Raw genomic sequence first — 21,238 nt, forward strand, 5'->3', positions numbered from 1 at the left:
ACAAGTGGGACACAATCATGAAGTGGAACGACATTTATTGGATATTTCAAACTTTTTTAACAAATCAAAAACTGAAAAATTGGGCGTGCAAAATTATTCAGCCCCCTTAAGTTAATACTTTGTAGCGCCACCTTTTGCTGCGATTACAGCTGTAAGTCGTTGGTTGGATGGAGAGCATTTGTGAACAGCAGTTTTCAGTTCTTTCCACAGATTCTCGATTGGATTCAGGTCTGGACTTTGACTTGGCCATTCTAACACCTGGATATGTTTATTTTTGAACCATTCCATTGTAGATTTTGCTTTATGTTTTGGATCATTGTCTTGTTGGAAGACAAATCTCCATCCCAGTCTCAGGTCTTTTGCAGACTCCATCTTCCAGAATGGTCCTGTATTTGGCTCCATCCATCTTCCCATCCATTTTAACCATCTTCCCTGTCCCTGCTGAAGAAAAGCAGGCCCAAACCATGATGCTGCCACCACCATGTTTGACAGTGGGGATGGTGTGTTCAGGGTGTTGCTTTCACGCCAAACATAACGTTTTGCATTGTTGCCAAAAAGTTCAATTTTGGTTTCATCTGACCAGAGCACCTTCTTCCACATGTTTGGTGTGTCTCCCAGATGGCTTGTGGCAAACTTTAAACAACACTTTTTATGGATATCTTTAAGAAATGGCTTTCTTCTTGCCACTCTTCCATAAAGGCCAGATTTGTGCAATATACGACTGATTGTTGTCCTATGGACAGAGTCTCCCACCTCAGCTGTAGATCTCTGCAGTTCATCCAGAGTGATCATGGGCCTCTTGGCTGCATCTCTGATCAGTCTTCTCCTTGTATGAGCTGAAAGTTTAGAGGGACGGCCAGGTCTTGGTAGATTTGCAGTGGTCTGATACTCCTTCCATTTCAATATTATCGCTTGCACAGTGCTCCTTGGGATGTTTAAAGCTTGGGAAATCTTTTTGTATCCAAATCCAGCTTTAAACTTCTTCACAACAGTATCTCGGACCTGCCTGGTGTGTTCCTTGTTCTTCATGATGCTCTCTGAGCTTTTAACGGACCTCTGAGACTATCACAGTGCAGGTGCATTTATACGTAGACTTGATTACACACAGGTGGATTGTATTTATCATTATTAGTCATTTAGGTCAACATTGGATCATTCAAAGATCCACACTGAACTTCTGGAGAGAGTTTGCTGCTCTGAAAGTAAAGGGGCTGAATAAATTTGCACGCCCAATTTTTCAGTTTTTGATTTGTTAAAAAAGTTTGAAATATCCAATAAATGTCGTTCCACTTCATGATTGTGTCCCACTTGTTGTTGATTCTTCACAAAAAAATACAGTTTTATATCTTTATGTTTGAAGCCTGAAATGTGGCAAAAGGTCGCAAAGTTCAAGGGGGCCGAATACTTTCGCAAGGCACTGTATATATAGTGATGCTATAGTGGTGTATATGCAATTAACATATGCAAATATCAAGACAAAAGTCATTATAATGTTATGACAGAGAAACGGTGTGAGTGTGTATGCGTGTTTGCGTGTGTCTGTGTGTTACCTGGTGAGGCACCATCTCATCGTATCCCCTGGTGCTGCCAGAGCAACAGCAGGCCATTGAGACGATGGCAGAGCTGGGGAGCGAGTCGTACGCAGAGCGGAGCTGGAACATAGACAACAACGAAAGGAATTGACACAACCAGATTTGTGGAGCTCTCCTTTTTTTACTTTTTTTTACTGGGGGGGCAATGTTCCCATTTTAGTGAACAGACTCACTGGAGTTTCATATAGCACTGGATTTAAACCCAAAGTTCATACTGAAATTAACCAGGTTCTGAACAGTGTGAAGCCCCTATATCGTTTAACAATATGTTTCAATGTACATACTAGCATATCACTTAGAATACATGGCCAGTGTATTTGCTTCATTCTAAGTAGTATGCTAGCTAGTCTGCATATTGAAACATTGCCTAGATATGTTTTAGAGCAATGAACTAGCAATGGCCACTATAATGCTGTGCTGTACCCGAATAGTGAAACTCAAGTATAGGCTACCTAAATAGGGCACTTAAGAATAAAGGTACCTGGATGGGGCACTCGTTGTCGTGGGTGACATCCAGGAACATGGCGTGGGCGATGCTGGGCACCAAGGGCCGGAGGCTGGGCTGGACAAAGGCTCCGACGGGCTCCCCTCCGTACCTGTACACCAGCCTGCCCTCCTCGTGACTGTCCCCTGCACTCATTGCCTCTGGAGGGACCAGGTAGAGGGAAAGAGAGGGAAGAAGGGATGTACAGTTATACTACTGTATTACTTTGTCGTCGTTTCAATCACATACGAAGCCAACATGCAGGACTCGAGAATGCCCGTTGATGCCATTTTTCCTTCAAAGATGCAGTGATGCACTAACCTGGTCTCAGATCTGTTTGTGGTGTCTCACCAACTCCTATGGTCATTCATGACAACGACCAAAGGAGTTGGCAAGGCTGACCAAACCAGATCTGGGACCAGACTAGTGGTGTGTAGTCCTACCTCTGATGAGTGAGGTAATGCCTAGCTTATTTACAAAGACATTGTCCAGGTCCTCGCTGCCCGTGAACAGCTCAGCCACCACGTACAGACTGGGCATCGCCACACGAGCCACGTCCAACATGTACTACATGTCCACATCCACAGGCCAGTCAACAAGGGGTTAAATCACAGAGAGAGGGTGGAAAGCGGGGAAGGAGGGGGTATAGGTTTAGGTTGAGGGAGGGAGGGAGGGAGGGAATGGATGGATGAGGAATAGGGAAGACGAAGTAGAAATGCAGGGAGGCGGCAAAGCTAAGCAGGAGAGGAGGTTAGTATGTAGGAGTGATGGATGGGGGGGGGGTCAAAGTGCAAAAGAAAACATGCCAAAAACCCAAAACAGAGACCAAACAAAGAGACAGAAAATGAGAAGAGAACCGACAAAGGGGTGAGGAAAACAACCAATTATAAAGGTCAAAAGGTCAATGAGGTGTTTAGACCAGGAAGTAAACAACAGGTGATGTGTTTAATGCAAAAATGTTAATCAGACAGAGCAATAGTTCCGGTATGTGAAGTATCAGTGGGAGTAAGAGATGTAGTGAGAGAGACATGCAGAAAGAGACAAAAACAGAGATTTAGTGTCATGCCATAACAAAACATTTTTGGTAACACTTTATTTTACACTCCTAATATGGTACTTGGCGTTTACTCGAAAATTATGTGGTAACCAACGATACTTTCTGGTACTTACATTGAAGAAACAAGTAACAGATTATACAAAATGTAATTATGACGTGGTTTTAAATACACATTTTCAATGTTAGTAAGTAAGCACCAGATATGTCAAATAAAGTGTAACCTAGGGTTTAACCCCCACCACTCCAGTGCTTTGTCTACTACATGTTAACATCCGGGTACCTCTGACAAGACTGGTTATCCCCAGGCGGTTAACAAACACATTATCAATGAGCTCGCTGCCTGTAAAGAGCTCCGCGATCACATACAGGTTGGGCCTGACCGCCCTGGCTGCTGACAGCATGTGCTACGGAAGGAGAGTGGTTTCAGTAATGACATTGTTTTGTCCCTTTACAGCAAATGATCCCTAACTTTATTCATACATCAAGTGTATCAATTGTTACCTTGGAAGATACTTAGACGCAGTAACGCTATGCACTTCATAGAGAGGGGTATGGCATGGGCTACACGGATTGTAATAACAAACTAAAAGGACTCAGACTAAATGGAATGTACCTCAGCCACGTGCAGGGGGGTGGAGTGACAGTTGTCCAGGCGGACTCCCGCGAAGTGCTTGGCTGTGATCTCTGTGTACTTCTGCATGTGGGTCCACAGGTAGGGGCAGTCGTCGGGCTTGTCGCCATAGCGAAGCTTGACGCTGTCGCCCCAGCAGATCAGCTCTCTCCTGATGTACACGTTGGAGCCTGGAAAGAAGAAGAGGCATTTGTTTCTTGACGTTCTCAGGGACTGGGTCTTTAGTAACACTGGGAATGATATTTACATCACACTGGCTCCCCCTTGTGGAATAATCAGGTTACCACTGGAATGGCATTGCTATTTCCAGCTTTACATTTTTTTTTTTTTTTTAGGCAAGTCAGTTAATAACAAATTCTTATTTACAATGATGGCCTACCCAGGCCAAACCCTAACCACGCTGGGACAATTGTGAGCCGACCCTATGGGACACCCAATCACGGCCGGTTGTGATACAGCCCAGGATCGAACCAGGGTCTGTAGTGACGCCTCTAGGAACTGAGATGCAGTGCCTTAGACCGCTGTGCCACTCGGGAGCCTCCCCGAGTGACTCTCGGAAGTCTAAACTAAGCATTCTATATCACTTAGGCTACACATGGTAAGATAGCAGTTGAGAGTGACTGGATCATGCATCTCCAGACTGTTTGGGTGCCAATGACCCAATAGAGAGACACTGATCTTTGGCCTGATGAAATAAGTGAGTGTAAGGTATTATCATCTTCCTTAGCGGAAAGCACATATTGTACGTTGATCTGGATAAGAGCATCTTTTGAAATTATTATAATGTTTAGAACATTTTACTAAGCACCAACATCAGCAGAGCTGGGGCACAGTTGAGAAGACTTTTGTTGCTGCCCTATGTGCCAGCCGCGCACAATTTGGGAGAAGTGAATGAACGTCAAATAAAAAGTGCAAACCAGGCTCTGCAAAGTTTCTAAGAGGGTCGTCTCCCATCACCCAGCCGTTGTGAGCCAGGAAGTGACAGGCCTTGTCTGGCTGGTCCGTCATCTTCAGGTCATCCTCCAGGCTTGTCTCCTCGAACGGAAAGGTGAAGTATCTGTCAACGCACACACATTTATTGACTTGGAACCATAATGAAACGTGATTTGCATGTGCATTACTGCTTCGGCCCTGAGGAGGGAACTCCTGTAGAAAGAAGTTTAGCATGATAAAATCTCTTATGTCAAGGATGGAACTTTTTTTATTCACTGCAGAGATTTCAATAAAGTTAATCTAACATTATAGTCAAAATAATGTCGACCTTGTTTCTATAGCAGTTTTTTATATTAATGTGAGTGAAATAAACTAGGTCATGAAGCATTTTAACATCTACATACAGTCAGCACACAGCCTACCTCAGTGGTATTCAAACTTTTTCAGCGAGGACCCCATATTTTCAGCCAGAATTTGGCTATATATATATATATATATATTATATTTTTTTTACGACCCCACTGCAGTTCCCCCGACCCGACCACTGGCCTACCTGGGAACAATAGGGTCTTTCCTGGTGACGGGGCCCAGTTTGGGTCCATGGTCAGCAAGGCGCTCATAAACTACATTTCCCACAATGCAGTTAGAGGCCTGGGTAGAAAGAAATAAGCAGAACAGAGAATTGTCAAATGGATGGACTACATTATCCAAACATGCATATGGAGCATACCAAAGCTACTGATAAAAATATATATATATATATATATATATTACCTTTATTTAACTAGGTAAGTCAGTTAAGAACAAATTCTTATTTTCAATGACGGCCTAGGAACAGTGGGTTAACTGCCTGTTCAGGGGCAGAACGACAGATTTGTACCTTGTCAGCTAGGGGGTTTGAACTTGCAACCTTCCGGTTACTAGTCCAATGCTCTAACCACTAGGCTAAGGTTGGTACCTACCTTCTCCTGGTGCTGTATCATCTGTTGGTACTGCTCTTTATTGATCTCCTCAAGTCTCCCCCACAGCCTGTTACAGGCCTCCAGAATGGCTTGTGTACTGTGGCTGGACAGGGAAAAGGATTGACAGGTGCAGAATGAGACTTTAGATTTGGGGGTTGATTCAGAATCCACTCAATCAACTGATGTAAAGTTAGGATCATCAACGTTGTCAATCCAAGTAACTACAGTCTGAAGTGTCAAACATAAGGCCTGCGAGCCTAATCAACACGGTGGTTTGAGTTAAACCATTTTTGTTGTTTTTCTTCTTTCAATTGAAATGACTAAAACCAAATGGAAACTGAGTAGACATGATAACGTACCTACATTTATACAGTCTCTTCACTCTGTCCAGCTTGTTAACAATCACCCTAACAAAAGCTAGACAGTCAGGGAGCATTGCAAATTCCCAAAACTGTAGGTAGAGGACTGTTTTCTGCACATTTTGCCGGCAAGGAAATGTTTTAAAAACATTGTGCGGCCCGTCCCTCCTTACCTCGTGGAAGACGAGGTCCCATGGGGCAAGGTGGTAAAATAGGTTTGACACTGCTTTATAAAGTACCAAACACACACCAGGTTTGGGGTCAATTGCAAACTAAAGCATTGAGGAAATTAGAATGTCAATGTACTTACCTCTGAGGCACAAAGGTCTCCAGGGCAGAGTCCATGTCCACTTCGTTTCCGAAGCGTCTGAACTTGGGGTCTTGAATGATCTTCAGTCCCTGTTTACCCCCAGTCTTCTTCTGGTCTGGTTTCTCTCCTGATTACAACCACATAATACCACAACCCATTCAATTAATGAATCAATACCAACACACATCATTTCTCTGATTGACAAGGGTGGTGGATTAGGTTGCATGTACTGTAGCTGCCAAAATTCATCTTAAAATACAAATTGGATAACGATAAATTCAACAACAACATTTATGTGTTTTTTCTTTTTTATTGACTCCTTTTGTTTCACATCAGACATGGACAAACTTTCATTGAGGTAAGGTGCCTGTTTGACTGTGACTTGGATCTACTTCTCGTGCGAATCCATACACGGTCACTGTTTGGACAGGTGGAGCTCATGAGAAGGGGAGACGGTTACTCTTTCGCACAACCCTCTGGCGTTAGGGGTTTATAACACAGAGGTGTATTCATTAGTGCACGGCGGAAAACTTTTTGCAACGAAAGCGAGAGTTTCTTATTGGACAAGCCCCTCCCTGTTTCGGCCTCTTTGCATCTGTTTGGTTCTTTCTGAATACATCCCAGTTATTATAATGAACAGCAGATGTCATGAACAGAAAGACAGAACAGTACATACAGCGCTCAGTTGAATGCTCTCACCATCTGCAAGCAGGTCCCTGAACTCCTCCACAGCGCTTTCGATTCTGACCTGGAAGAACTCCCACAGCTTGATCTTGGGGAAGACCTGCCCCCACAGAACATCACGGATTGCCTGAGAGAGAGAAATATATACATATAAACGGTTCAAGGTTCAGCTCTTCACAAACGAAGCTCACAATTTCATCGAGACAAAGCCAATAAGGTGATATGTGTAAGGCCTTGAGTTTTTCCTGACCACATCATGGCATGACCAGGAAAAACTCTGGACCCAGAGGGTTACAAAACTCAATAAACTTTCCTTAAGTTCCCGGTTTGAGGATTTTCAGGAGAAAAAAATGAATTTTAGGAAGGTTTCTGGGAATGTTGCAACCCTAGCTGTGAAAGTGACCTTCAGACACTCACATTGAGGTGCCCCTCATTCTGGACCTGGGCGGGAAGGCCGTTAGCAGCGTACTTGGCATCAGCCATGTTGCAGGTCATGTGCCATATGGCCCGGTCCAGGACCCAGGCTGGCCTCAGGTGGGGGGAGTTGACCAGGTTGTAGCCACACTCAGGGTGCTCCTTGATCCATGGGCTGTTGGTGGCTGCACATGGAAGGGGAAGGGGACAATGCAAGAGTTACCACACAGACATCCTAAATGTTATGGAGGACATTGAGGCCTTTTGCCAAGGAATATTAAAGAGGTTAATATAGAGGTCAATGAAGGTTAATGGACTCTCCCTACGCAGACACTCCCTGATGATGTAAAAGCTAACCTTCTGTCAGTGGTAGGATAATCGTTGGGCATATGACTAAAATGCAGTCTTCACATTTTGCTGCCTTAAAATTTAATATTTTTTTTATTATTTAACCTTTATTAAACTAGGCAAGTCAGTTAAGAACAAATTCTTATTTACAATGACGGCCAACCGCGGCCAAACCCGGATGACGCTGGGCCAAATGTGCGCCACCCTATGGGACTCCCAATCACGGGCAGATGTGATACAGCCTGGATTCGAACCAGGAACTGTAGTGGCGCATCTTGCACTGAGATACAATGCCTTAGACCGCTGCGGCACTCGGGAGCCTCAAAAAAGGGGATTCATTTCATTTTTTTTCTACAAATGTACACAACCTACTCCACATTTCCAAAGTGTAAAAAAGTATAGATATGTTTCCAAATTAATTTTAAAAATGTAAAAGTTGTCTTGATTGCGTATGTCTTCACACCCCAGAGTTAATACTTGTTCGAAGCACCTTTGGAAGCCATTACAGCTGTGAATAACATTGGATAAGATTCGAGCCAGGGTTGTGAGTACGAAAAGCATTCTAACCATAGTGTGTGCCTGCTTATGATATGAGCACATACGACAGAAAAGGGGAAATCTAACTACGGTAACTATTTCGTAATGTTACATCTGGTAACAGCCGAGCACACCCATTGGTTCACCATGAGCTGCACTGATCACAGAGCAGACCAGTAGCCAGCCCAGGTTGGGTGTCAGCTAGCACATGGCCTTTAAGCTGCCATGGAGATAAGGTTTCTCTGACCATCCAACCTTTTACAATACTGGGCCTGGGCCAGAGAATTCTGTTTTCAAGCCTTTATACTCTCCAAGCCTTATCTCGTTTTTTTTGAAGCAGGCTAACTACACTGCACTATAATAAATGACCCTCGTTAGATAAACTTGCAAACCAAAAAGGGTAACTGCACTAAACAGGAACAAGTAGACAATAGAAAAACAACTCAACTACTAGGACAAAAGAAACCAATTCTGAACCAATGGCAACGAGTCCCTTTGACGCAGGTTCTATTCAAAACACATCTAATCAATTGGAGCATAAGTCAATGATTTCATTCTCCCTTTTTAGTTGAGCATGCTGGTCACAAAGACTCCACATAGTGTCTGCCTGAACTGCTATGCAAACAGCTTGACTACAGAGCTGCACACAGTGGCTAGGTTGAAGTTCACCCATAACTAAGTTATGGCAGAATTATCAAGGGAGGGTATTTATAACATGGCACTCATCTTAAAGCTTGCACTAGATCCTAGGACCATTTTTTTTTGTGACTGTGGCCTTTCAATAGTGGCCTTTCCCTAGTCTATATTCAGTCAGAGGCATGCAGTATGCATTGTGATATTGTGATATTAGGAGTTCTGCTATGGCAACTTAGTCAACACACGACACTACACAGATAACAACCCCCCCCCACACATGTAGAGGACTCTTAGGGGTGACTACTAAACTGTGAATTGTGAGATTTGCTGACAAACCCTGGTTATTTTTCCCCTGAACTAACTGCTCTTTACTTATGGCCTCATTGTAACAGACTGCTGTATTCTACTGGGCAGCTAGTCGTTCAACCAAGGAGTGGGAGACGCACACCCACGTTCACGCCCCATCCCACCACCACACACACACACACGTCCATGCTCTCCCGCAAACACACACCTGTGTGATTGTAGACCACATCAGTGATACAGATCATGTTCCACTCTTTCTTCAGTTTCTGCACCAACTCTCCCACATCTGTCCAGGTGTAGTTCTTTCCCGGTGGCGAAAACTCTGGGTTCAGGCTTAGTTGGTCAGCTAGGGAGTAGCAGGACCTGGATTTACCGAGCGTCTGCAGAGGCGTAAAGTGGATCATGTTGTAGCCTGGGAAACAAACAAAATATCTTAAAATCAACAATGTAATAAATGAGTACTATAAGAAATAACATGTTATAAGATATTATGAGACATATTCGAAGACATTAGCTGAATGTTCTTTATTCACATACATGTGAATATGTGAATAACACATACATACATACATACATCCATACAAATGACACAGGGAACACTGTCAATCATACGACATCATTTATGTTACTTCTGTCACTTACTAGATGTAGGCATTTTGTAACCCGTCAGCATGTTAATGATTAACCTAGCCCTCTTTCAAGAATGGGATATTGCAGAATGACAAGGTGAAATGTAGTGTAAACATTGGCTTGGGACCTTGAACTACACTGTTGTCCATAAGTGACCTAAGAAATTAGACTAACCCTGTTCATTGTGATTACATGGGATTCAAAATTCCAGGTGAGACAATGCACTAAAATAGTATTCTTCGCTCGTGATCCTGGAAGACCGCCGTGTGTGCAGGCATTACACACCTGACCCACCTAATTTAGTTGACGACTAGTTGATCAATTAAAGCACTACACAGACTAGACAGCCTTCAAAAGGACACAACAGGTAAAGGCAGGCTTGCATAAGGATTGTCCCCTGTTCCCTGCTCTCTCACCAGACTCCTTAGCCACCCTCAGTCTGTCTGGCCAGTCATCCAGGTGCCCGAGGCATTTGGACAGGTAGGTCTGGATGGTGATACAATCCAGATGGACGTGGTGGTTGTCAGCTCCGGCACGCAGCACTGGGTCCACCACCACGTAGCCACCGCCTGACTTCTCCTCGTGGCTAGGGGGGGGGGTTGAATATTTAGTTAAAACATGAAGCTCCAATGAGTTGCCTAGTGATGCCGTGTCTCATAGAGAAATGGAATATGAATGCTACATGTCGTCTGTATCACAATAGCGTCTCACCCGTGACCAAAGTTGTATTGGTACGATCCAGCGATCTGTAGGTCTAGGGAGCAGAACTTATCAGAGTCGTCCTCTCTTCCCGTGGGGTTGTGCCAGTCCAGGGCCCGGAAGGTGTGACGGTCAAAGTGTTCCCCTGGGGCGGGGTAGTTAGTCTGCACGCGCACATGTTTCCCCTGGAGAGTAGGGCCCAGACGGAACTGGAGCTCAAAGCCTTAGAAGAAACACATGGTACAAACAAGGCCTGAGGATACAATACATTCCATAGCATATGATAAAAGTACACAACTCGACAGATATGTCCTCAGGTATTACTCAGGTAACATCCCCAGATTGTAATGGCAGATCTAGCTAAAAGCATGGCACAAGGCACATGGATCGAGTTACGCCGCCCCTTCCCCCATGCTTTCGAATGCACCACTAACTGATACAATCCCTTCCAATTTACAATTGTTTACTAATTCAGGACATTTTGCACATCGCTATTAATGAACCAGCTAACAAATTTGGGACCAATTTCCCCAGACATATTTAGCCTAGTCCCGGACAAAAAAAAGAATCTTCAATGGAGACTCTCTAATGAGATGACTTTTTAGTCCCGTATTTAGCCTAATCTGTGGACACCACCCCTTAAAGTCTAGTTGCCACCATGCCTGTTTTGAAACCCAGACCGTAGCACTCCAACCCTGTTGCCACTGTTAAGGGGATAGAAGAATGTCTTTAGTGGTCACACGATGCCCGCTAGCGAGAATTCAACGGTAGCCTGCCATGTTGCTACTCTTTATGAACGGGTAAGAAAGGGTTTATAAATACCATGTAGACTATTAGTTATTAGCTAACAGCTAGATATAGGGATAACAAATTAGTGCGTTTACATGCACACTAGTCATTTTATATTAAACTGATTATGGCAGTAGGCCGAGTACAGCATTAGTCATGTAAACACCTTACTCTGCTGATCTTAAATCGGCATAACGGAAGTAAACAGACGTTGATTAAAACACATGGTTTTCGGAGCAAACTTTCAAATGAATAGGCCACGTCAACACCTTAAATCAGATTACATTAAAATCAGATCCAACAACAATATCAAGGGCCTAGAAATCCGTGGCTTAAAAACAAAAGGTGTCATTGTACACGGATGATTCCCGTTTTCTTTTAAATCCACAATTTTCTAACCTATCTGGATTACAACCAAATGATGAGAAGTTTACTTACTATATTACGTACTACATTAAGTCTTTAGTCAATATCCCAGTTTACCTATATGCTTATGGGCTTGCTTACACCTAATGGCTTGTTTTGTAAATTCTATGAGCAAAATATATGTCATTTTATTTGGAAGGGCAAGCCAGATAAAATAAAACGGGCCTATTTATATAATGAACACGACTTTGGAGGGCAGATATTATTAAATATTAAAGCATTTAACATCTCACAGTCATACAAAAAGTTATACTTGACCTTTTTCCCTTTATTCAGATTACAACCTCTCACTTTCAGTTATTTGAAAAGGAAACAATCTCCAAAATATTGCTATTTTTAAAATAAGCCATATAAAGTTGGTTGCAATTTCAGTTTAATCCATCTGAAAAGACAGAACACATATTACAACAAACATTATGATTAAACTCAAATATACGAATTGATAAAAAAAAAAACTATATTTTGGGAATAAAAAATAAAAAAGGTATGATCTTTGTAAATGATATCATAAAATAGGACTGGTGGAGTGATATCACACATGCAGATAATACAAATATATGGAAATGCTTTACTCAGAATTAGAACCAGCTAATTGCAGCAATACCACAAAAATAGAAGAGGCAAGTGGAAGGGTGAGAAAGTAAGGAACTTGTCTGTCCGACCTGCATTAAAAGACCAAAACTGGCTAAAGAAAATTGTGATTAATAAAAAAGTATATACGTTTCATTTAAGGACCAAAAATTGACAGCTGTGCCATATAAACTCAGCAAAAAAAATGTCCTCTCACTGTCAACTGCATTTATTTGTCAAACTTAACATGTGTAAATATTTGTATGAACATAACAAGATCGTCAACTGAGACATCAACTGAACAAGTTCCACAGACATGTGACTAACAGAACTGGAATAATGTGTCCATGAACAAAGGGGGGTCAAAATCAAAATAAACAGTCAGTATCTGGTGTGCCACCAGCTGCATTAAGTACTGCAGTGCATCTCCTCCTCGTGGACTGCACCAGATTTGCCAGTTCTTGCTGTGAGATGTTACCCCACTCTTCCACCAAGGCACCTGCAAGTTCCCGGACATTTCTGGGGGGAATGGCCCTTGTCCTCACCCTCCGATCCAACAGGTCCCAGACGTGCTCAAAGGGATTGGGATCCGGGCTCTTTGCTGGCCATGGCAGAACACTGACATTCCTGTCTTGCAGGAAATCACACACAAAACGAGCAGTATGGCTGGTGGCATTGTCATGCTGGAAGGTCATGTCAGGATGAACCTGCAGGGAGTGTACCACATGAGGGAGGAGGATGTCTTGCCTGTAAAGCACAGCGTTGAGATTGCCTGCAATGACAACAAGCTCAGTCTGATGATGCTGTAACACACCGCCCCAGACCATGACGGACCTTCCACCTCCAAATCATTCCCGCTCCAGAGTACAGGCCTCGGTGTAACGCTCATTCCTTCGACGATAAACGTGAATACGACCATCATCCCTGGTGAGACAAAACCGAAACTCGTCAGTGAAGAGCACTTTTTGCCAGTCCTCTCTGGTCCAGCGAAGGTGGGTTTGTGCCCATAGGCGACGTTGTTGTCGGTGATGTCTGGTGAGGACCTACCTTACAACAGGCCTACAAGCCCTCAGTCCAGCCTCTCTCAGCCTATTGCGGACAGTCTGAGCACTGATGGAGAAATTGTACGTTCCTGGTGTAACTCAGGCAGTTGTTGTTGCCATCCTATACCTGTCCCGCAGGTGTGATGTTCGGATGTACCGATCCTGCAGGTGTTGTTACACGTGGTCTGCCACTGCGAGGACAATCAGCTGTCCGTCCTGTCTCCCTGTAGCGCTGTCTTAGGCACCTCATTGTACGGACACTGCAATTTATTCCCCTGGCCACATCTGCAGTCCTCATGCCTCCTTGCAGCATGCCTAAGGCACGTTCACGGAGATGAGCAGGGACCTTGGGCATCATTATTTTGGTGTTTTTCAGAGTCAGTAGAAAGGCCTCTTTAGTGTCCTAAGATTTCATAGCTGTGACCTTAATTGCCTACCGTCTGTAAGCTGTTAGTGTCTTAACGACCATTCCACAGGTGCTTGTTCATTCACTGTTTATGGTTCATTGAACAAGCATGGGAAACAGTGTTGAAACCCTATACAATGAAGATCTGTGAAGTTATTTGGATTTTTAATAATTATCTTTGAAAGACAGGGTCCTGAAAAATGGACGTTTCTTTTATTGCTGAGCTTAGATTGCAGTTGGGAAGAGATTTTCGATTCCATGGCACATGGCTTATGACCTGATACACACAACAGCTCTGGATTCAAAACTTAAGAGTTTTTCCATTTAAATTATTATATAAAATTCTTGCAACCAATAGAATGTTATATACAATACCAGTCAAAAGTTTGGACACACTTACTCATTCAAGGTTTTTTTAAATCATTTTTACTCCATTCTACATTGTAGAATAATAGTGAAGACATCAAAACTATGAAATAACCCATATGGAATCATGCAGTAAGAAAAAAAGTGTTCAACAAATCAAAATATATTTTATTTTTGAGATTCTTCAAAGTAGCCACCCTTTGCCTTGATGACAGCTTTGCACACTCTTGGCATTACCTCATGAATCTGGTTGAGAGAGTCACCTGGCATGCATTTCAATTAACAGCTGTGCCTTGTTAAAGTTAATTTGTGGAATTTCTTTCCTTCTTTATGCGTTTGAGCCAATCAGATGTGTTGGGACAAGGTAGGGGTAGAATACAGAAGATAGCCCTATTTGGTAAAAGACCAAGTCCATATTATGGCAAGAACAGCTCAAATAAGCAAAGAGAAACCACATTCCATCATTCATTTAAGACATGAAGGTCAGTCAATCCAGAACATTTCAAGAACTTTGAAAGTTTCTTCAAGTGCAGTCGCGTGTGTGGTTCCCACCGTGAAGCATGGAGGAGGAGGTGTAATGTGTGGGGGTGCTTTGCTGGTGATACTGTCAGTGATTTATTTAGAATTCAAGGCACACTTACCCAGCATGGCTACCACAGCATTCTGCAGCGATACACCATCCCATCTGGTTTGCCCTTTGTGGGACTATCTTTCATTTTTCAACAGGACAATGACTCAACACACCTCCAGTCTGTGCAAGGGCTATTTGACCAAGAAGGAGAGTGATGGAGTGCTGCATCAGATAACCTGGCCTCCACAACAACCCGACCGTAACCCAATTGAGATGGTTTGGGATGGGAAGGACCACAGTGTGAAGGGGAAAAAAAACTATATAAGACTGTTGGAAAAACATTCCAGGTGAAGTTGGTTGAGAGAATGCCAAGAGTGTGCAAAGCTGTCAAGGCAAAGGGTGGCTACTTTGAAGAATCTCAAATATAAAAACGTGTTCAACACTTTGTTTACTACATGATTCCATATGTTATTTCATAGTTTTGATGTCTTCACTATTATTTTACAATGTAGAAAATAGTAAAAAAAATAAAGAAAAACCTTGAATGAGTAGGTGTGTCTAAACTTTTGACTGGTACTGTATATATTTACTAAAAGAATATGGGAAAATGGAAATTATGCAGACAATTACATTGATGGAAGCCACAATCTATCTACAATATTAAAGCTGATCTACCTCCCCTAAAAGTTTAAAGAAATAAAACAGGTAGACTGGTTTCAGATGTGTCCATGAAAAAAGGATGATTACGAAAATAGTTATTTCTGCAAAGCATGTAAACATTTAAATCAAACTATTACAGTGCATTTGGAAAGTATTCAGACACCTTCCCTTTTTCCACATTTTGTTACGTTACATCCTTATTCTAAAATGGATTAAATAAATAAAAATCCTCATCAATCTACACACAATACCCATAATGACAAAGCAAAAAACAGGTTTAGTAATTTTTGCATATCTATTAAAAATAAAAAACAGAAATACCTTATTTACAGATGTATTCAGACTCTTTGATAGGAGAGCTCAGGTGCATCTTGTTTCCATTGATCATCCTTGAGATGTTTCTACAAATTGATTGGAGTCCACCTGCGCTAAATTCAATTGATTGGACATGATTTAGAAAGGCACACACCTGTCTATAGAAGGTCCCACAGTTGACAGTGCATGTCAGAGCAAAAACCAAACCATGAGGTCGAAGGAATTGTCCGTAGAACTCCATGAGAGGATTGTGTCGAGGCACAGATCTGGGGAAGGGTACCAAAAACATTCTGCAGCATTGAAGGTCCCCAAGAACACAGTGGCCTCCATCCTTCTCAAATTGAAGAAGTTTGGAACCACCAAGACTCATCCTAGAGCTGAGATATTGGGGGAGAAGGGCCTTGGTCAGGGAGGTGACAAAGAACCCAATTGTCACTCTGACAGAGCTCCAGAGTTCCTCTATGGAGATAGGAGAACCTTCCAGAAGGCCAACCATCTCTGCAGCCCTCTACCAATCCGGCCTTTACGGAGCAAAGAACAGAGAGATCCTTGATGAAAACCTGCTCCAGAGCGCTCAGGACATCAGACTGGGGCAAAGGTTCACCTTCAAACAGGACAACAACCCTAAGCACACAGACAAGACAACGCAGGATTGGCTTCGGAACAAGTCTCTGAATGTCCTTGAGCGGCCCAGCCAGAGCCCGGACTTGAACCCAATCGAACATCTCTGGAACGACCGGAAAATAGCTGTGCAGCGACGCTCCCCATCCAACCTGACAGAGCTTGAGAGCATCTGCAGAGAGGACTGGGGAAACTCCCCAAATACAGGTGTGCCAAGTTTGTAGGGTCACACCCAAGAAGACTCGAGGCTGTAATCTCTGCCAAATATGCTTCAACAAAGTACTGAGTAAAGGGTCTGAATACTTATGTAAATGTGATATTTCAGTTTTTAATACATTTGCAAAAACTTCTAAAAGTTTTTTTTTGCTTTGTCATTATGGGTGTATTGTGTGTAGATTGATGAGGGGAAAAAACAATGTAATCCATTTTAGAACAAGGTTGTAATGTAACAAAAATGTAGAAAAAGTCAAGGGGTCTGAATACTTTCGGAAATGCACTGTATGTTAATCTGACTATTCACAATAATCATATTATAGTGTGCATGTAACTAAACAAATTCTTTCTGATATCTGAAAATAGGTACTGCTAATAAGCTCAGCAGCAGCTGCCTTATCAAGTGTGGTTGCGCCTGCACAGTTGCTCAACTGGAAGATTCTGAGTGATACTGGATCTCTACTTGTTCAATCCAGTTTTCGCTGTGCATCTGTAGCTGTGGTTTATGAAAAGAATCGACAATGAAAGCGGTTATTCAAATCCTCTAAATCAGAATCTTGTCTTAAAGAAGCAAACTATGTTGGATATATCTCATAATATAGTCTCACGTTACCAGATATCACACAGGATTAAAACGTGTCTGAATCCATGCCATAATTTGGACTATAATAAACTAAAAGACAACTCCCACATCACAAAAACAACAAAACGTAGAAAAAAAACTGCAACGCAACAAGACTAGGACATGTGTACATATCCGCCTGCACCCACACCACTCCCCAATCCCCATGGGCTAGCTACAGAAATAGCACACTGGCAAATATTTCTACCAGTATCATATTTAAATACCACTTAAAATATCACGTTATTCTCATTCTCAATAAGTCAATATCATGGTAGCCTAAGCCATGCATAAACGGGAAAAATGTCCAAGTACCTTGGTCCAGGCGGAAGAGTGTCCTTCCCAGCTGTTCCATATCTCTGAGGACCAGGACTCTGACTTGTTTCGCCTGGAGGGACATTTTGACTTTCCCTATATAGGACGCCCTTTACTGTACAGGGGATGATGCTTTGGAATTTTAGTTCTCGAGACCCCCTTGTGGGGAAAAAAAGAGAGTCATGTGTCACCAGCCATCAGCCCATGTTTCCAAATACATTCATATTGACATTTGACTCACATCTTTCCTTCTCCACATAAGCTACATATATTTCTGAACATTCAACATTTTCAATTTCTGTTGTACAGTCTTGAGGCCAGTCTTATTCCCCAGAATATGCATGACTACATCACAACCAGTTGAAAATTGAACCAATTATCATAAATTCTATTCCAGCTGTCTAAAAATAGTTACATTTTAGCAGCAGCCCATTACAGTTTGTAACACTATATTGTTGACACATTGTGACAGCTCACATGGTGTGGTTCAAATTAGACTAGTGGATGAAGTTCTTAAAGATCAATGCATTTGTAATTTGAAAAAGTCCCTACAAAGGTGAAGTGCTTAGAAGTGGAGCTGTCAGCCTTATCCAAAAGTGGAAAACATGTGCAAGCTAAATCAAAACATACAGTACCAGTCAAAAGTTTGGACATATCTACTCATTCAAGGGTTTCTTAAATAGTTTTTACAATTTTCTATATTGTAGAATAATAGCAAATACATCAAACCTATGAAATAACACATATGGAATCATGTAGTAACCAAAATAAGTGTTCAACAAATCAAAATATATTTTATATTTGAGATTCTTCAAAGTAGCCACCCTTTGCCTTGATGACAGCTCTTGGCATTCTCTCAACCAGCCTCATGAGGTAGTCACCTGTAATGCATTTCAATTAGCAGCTGTGTCTTGTTAAAAGTTTATTTGTGGAATTTCTTTCCTTCTAAATGTGTTTGAGCCAATCAGTTGTGTTGTGACAAGGCAGTGTTGGTATACAGAAGATAGCTCTATTTGGTAAAAGACCAATTCTGTTATATGGCAAGAACAGCTCAAATAAGCTAAGATAAATTACAGTCCATCATTACTTTAAGACATGAAGGTCAGTCAATCTGGAAAAAGTGCAGTTGCAAAAACCAAGTGCTATGATGAAACTCTCTCTCATGAGGACCGCCACAGGAAAAGAAGACCCAGAGTTACCTCTGCTGCAGAGGATAAGTTCATTAGAGTTACCAGCCTCAGAAATTGCAGCCCAAATAAATGCTTCACAGAGTTCCAAGTAACAAACACATCTCAACATGAACTTTTCAGAGGATACTGCGTGAATCAGGCCTTCATGGTTGAATTGCTGCAAAGAAACCACTTCTAAAGGATGCCAATAATAAGAAGAGACTTGCTTGGGCCAAAAAACACGAGCAATGGACATTAGACGGAAATCTGTCCTTTGGTCTGATGAGTCCAAATTTGAGATTTTTGGTTCCAACCACTGTGTTTTTGTGAGGCACAGAGCAGGTGAAAGGATGATCTCTGCATATGTAGTTCCCACCATGAGACAAGATGGCTGGCACACTTAACCAACATGGCTATCACAGCATTCTGCAGCGATTCACACCTCCAGTCTGTGTAAGTGCGATTTGACCAAGAAGGAGAGTGATGGAGTGCTGCATCAGATGACCTGGCCTCCACAATCACCCGACCTCAACCCAATTGAGATAGTTTGGGATGAGTTGGATTGCAGAGTGAAAGAAAATCAGCCAACAAGTGCTCAGCATATGTGGGATCTCCTTCAAGACTGTAGGAATTCCAGGTGAAGCTGGTTGAGAGAATGCCAAGAGTGTGCAAAGCTCTCATCAAGGCAAAGGGTGGCTACTTTGAAGAATATAAAATATGTTTTGATTTGTTTAACACTTTTTTGGTTACTACATGATTCCATATGTATTATTTCATAGTTGATGTTTTCACTATTATTCTACAATGTAGAATAGAGTAAAATCTAAGAAAAACCCTTGAATACATAGGTGTGTCCAAACATTTGACTGGTACTGTATTTCCACATCCAGTTTAAATTTGGTCCATATCAACTAAATTCGGAAGAATTAAGTTAAGTTATTTTAGTTCACTGCAAGTATCCAACGGCTTCTCTCGCATACAACACACACTGTCAACATACCCCTACTTGATGTTGCACAGCGCATGTGTCCATATTTAAGATTCCGACATTTTTCAACATCATATTCATAACGTCCAGCACCAAACCAGTGTTTACATATGTGAAACCAGCACGTTTCTATGATCTGTGTAAAAATACATCCTTTCTGTGACATTGCAGGGTAGGATTAGAAGTAACACACTGATTTTCAAACGGTAATTTCTTGCTCCCTATGTCACTGTGAATCTCAGTGTATAAAAGTCACTGTTTAAAAAAAAAAAGATTAACTACCATGTCATCAGGTATAACTTTTTAACTTTTCATTTGTTTCTCAAAAAGTTAGATGCGCCTTTGTCACGTATACTGACACTGGTATTGTGGTGGGGATGATGAAAACGAGGTTGACAAGTGGTGGACTTGCCCTTTAACTCATAACTCATTCTCGATTAGGTCGAGAATTTAGTCGGTTAAAAAGGCCAACAGAACTATTTTAAATGCTCGGTCTACCGTGTGCAGTCTGTCTGTCCCTATGTAAGGACCAAACAGGCAACTTGCTTCGTTTGTAAACAATGTGTCGTTCTGGGACGAAAAAAAGCTGATGCGCACACAGTACACCAAGTAGTGTTGAAGCATTATGGTTAGCTTACAAACTGTCAAAAAAGCAAACGTTATGCATCTGTTACATTCAACTTCAAATACTCAAACCATCGTGAAGAGTCGCTTGAGTGTCACTTGTAAAGATAAGAGTTTACAGGCTTAATTGTACCTAGTTTGAAGAAGAGGTTTCGCATCTGAGGGGGACGTATCAATGTTGCATGAACCTTTACCCCGACTACCGTACATTTACGAATATAAGATTGTATTATTATAATTTATTGTAGACAGATGCAGTGCGAGTTCTATCCGTTTGGCAACTTTATCTGGGGTTACTACATAGCACAATTCGTCTTAATCACCAAATTTTGCAATGCAAAACACTAACTAAGAAGTGATACACGATAAAATCGTAAACAAAGCTGCGCTGCTTTTACATGAACGGGACATGTGTTACGCAATAGTGCGGTCTATTTAATCATGTAGTAAATATGTACTATTTTCTGCAGCTCTTTTCATACTACAAGATCATTTCCATTTTGACTTAGAGCTGACTTTGCCTGACAGACTGATAAAGATGTATGTAATCATAGGACGTAAGCCATAAAATAAAACACTAACATCCCATGTTATTGTAGCGTTCCACCTTTCTACTAAAACTAATCAGTACTCGGGGGTAGACTAATATATGTTCAGCAACTGAATTAACATGAGGCTATATGCAAAATGTGTTTTTTTATTTAAAAAATCATTGCAATCACGTAAATTATAGTGTTTTTTTGTTTTTTGTAAAATTTACACTGGGATTGTATGATTATGATCTTACGATCGATCGTTCAGTGCATAAATATAAATAATATATTACATGTATTATAAACACTGATAGTGTTATGTATATCAGCTGAGCTGAGTGTTAGGACTGGATAAATACAGATATTTGGAATTTCTCATTTTCCACCACCATAAACATGGAATTTTTCATGGAAGAATGGTGTCA

At 41.8% G+C, this 21,238-nt stretch overlaps 1 protein-coding gene across 3 annotated transcripts in view; it reads right to left on the reverse strand.

Moving 5' to 3' along the window:
- Nucleotides 1-20,667, reverse strand: part of LOC139386562 (glycogen debranching enzyme-like) — a 34,284-nt gene extending 13,617 nt beyond the window's left edge. Inside the window, exons 1-15 of one of the 3 annotated variants that reach the window (XM_071132213.1) lie at nt 20,414-20,667; nt 17,500-17,658; nt 10,595-10,805; nt 10,300-10,469; nt 9,462-9,665; nt 7,430-7,611; nt 7,028-7,139; nt 6,329-6,455; nt 5,660-5,762; nt 5,251-5,348; nt 4,682-4,821; nt 3,747-3,934; nt 3,414-3,537; nt 2,074-2,237; nt 1,551-1,652 (exon numbers count right to left, since the gene is read on the reverse strand). In XM_071132213.1, the coding sequence (XP_070988314.1) occupies nt 1,551-1,652; nt 2,074-2,237; nt 3,414-3,537; nt 3,747-3,934; nt 4,682-4,821; nt 5,251-5,348; nt 5,660-5,762; nt 6,329-6,455; nt 7,028-7,139; nt 7,430-7,611; nt 9,462-9,665; nt 10,300-10,469; nt 10,595-10,805; nt 17,500-17,584 (2,010 nt within the window). In that variant the 5' untranslated portion in view covers nt 17,585-17,658; nt 20,414-20,667. The other 2 variants (XM_071132215.1, XM_071132214.1) reach the window with 2 other exon arrangements.
- Nucleotides 20,668-21,238: the final 571 nt, after the last annotated feature.

This window comes from Oncorhynchus clarkii, chromosome 28 (assembly GCF_045791955.1).
Source record: "Oncorhynchus clarkii lewisi isolate Uvic-CL-2024 chromosome 28, UVic_Ocla_1.0, whole genome shotgun sequence".
NCBI lineage: Eukaryota > Metazoa > Chordata > Actinopteri > Salmoniformes > Salmonidae > Oncorhynchus > Oncorhynchus clarkii.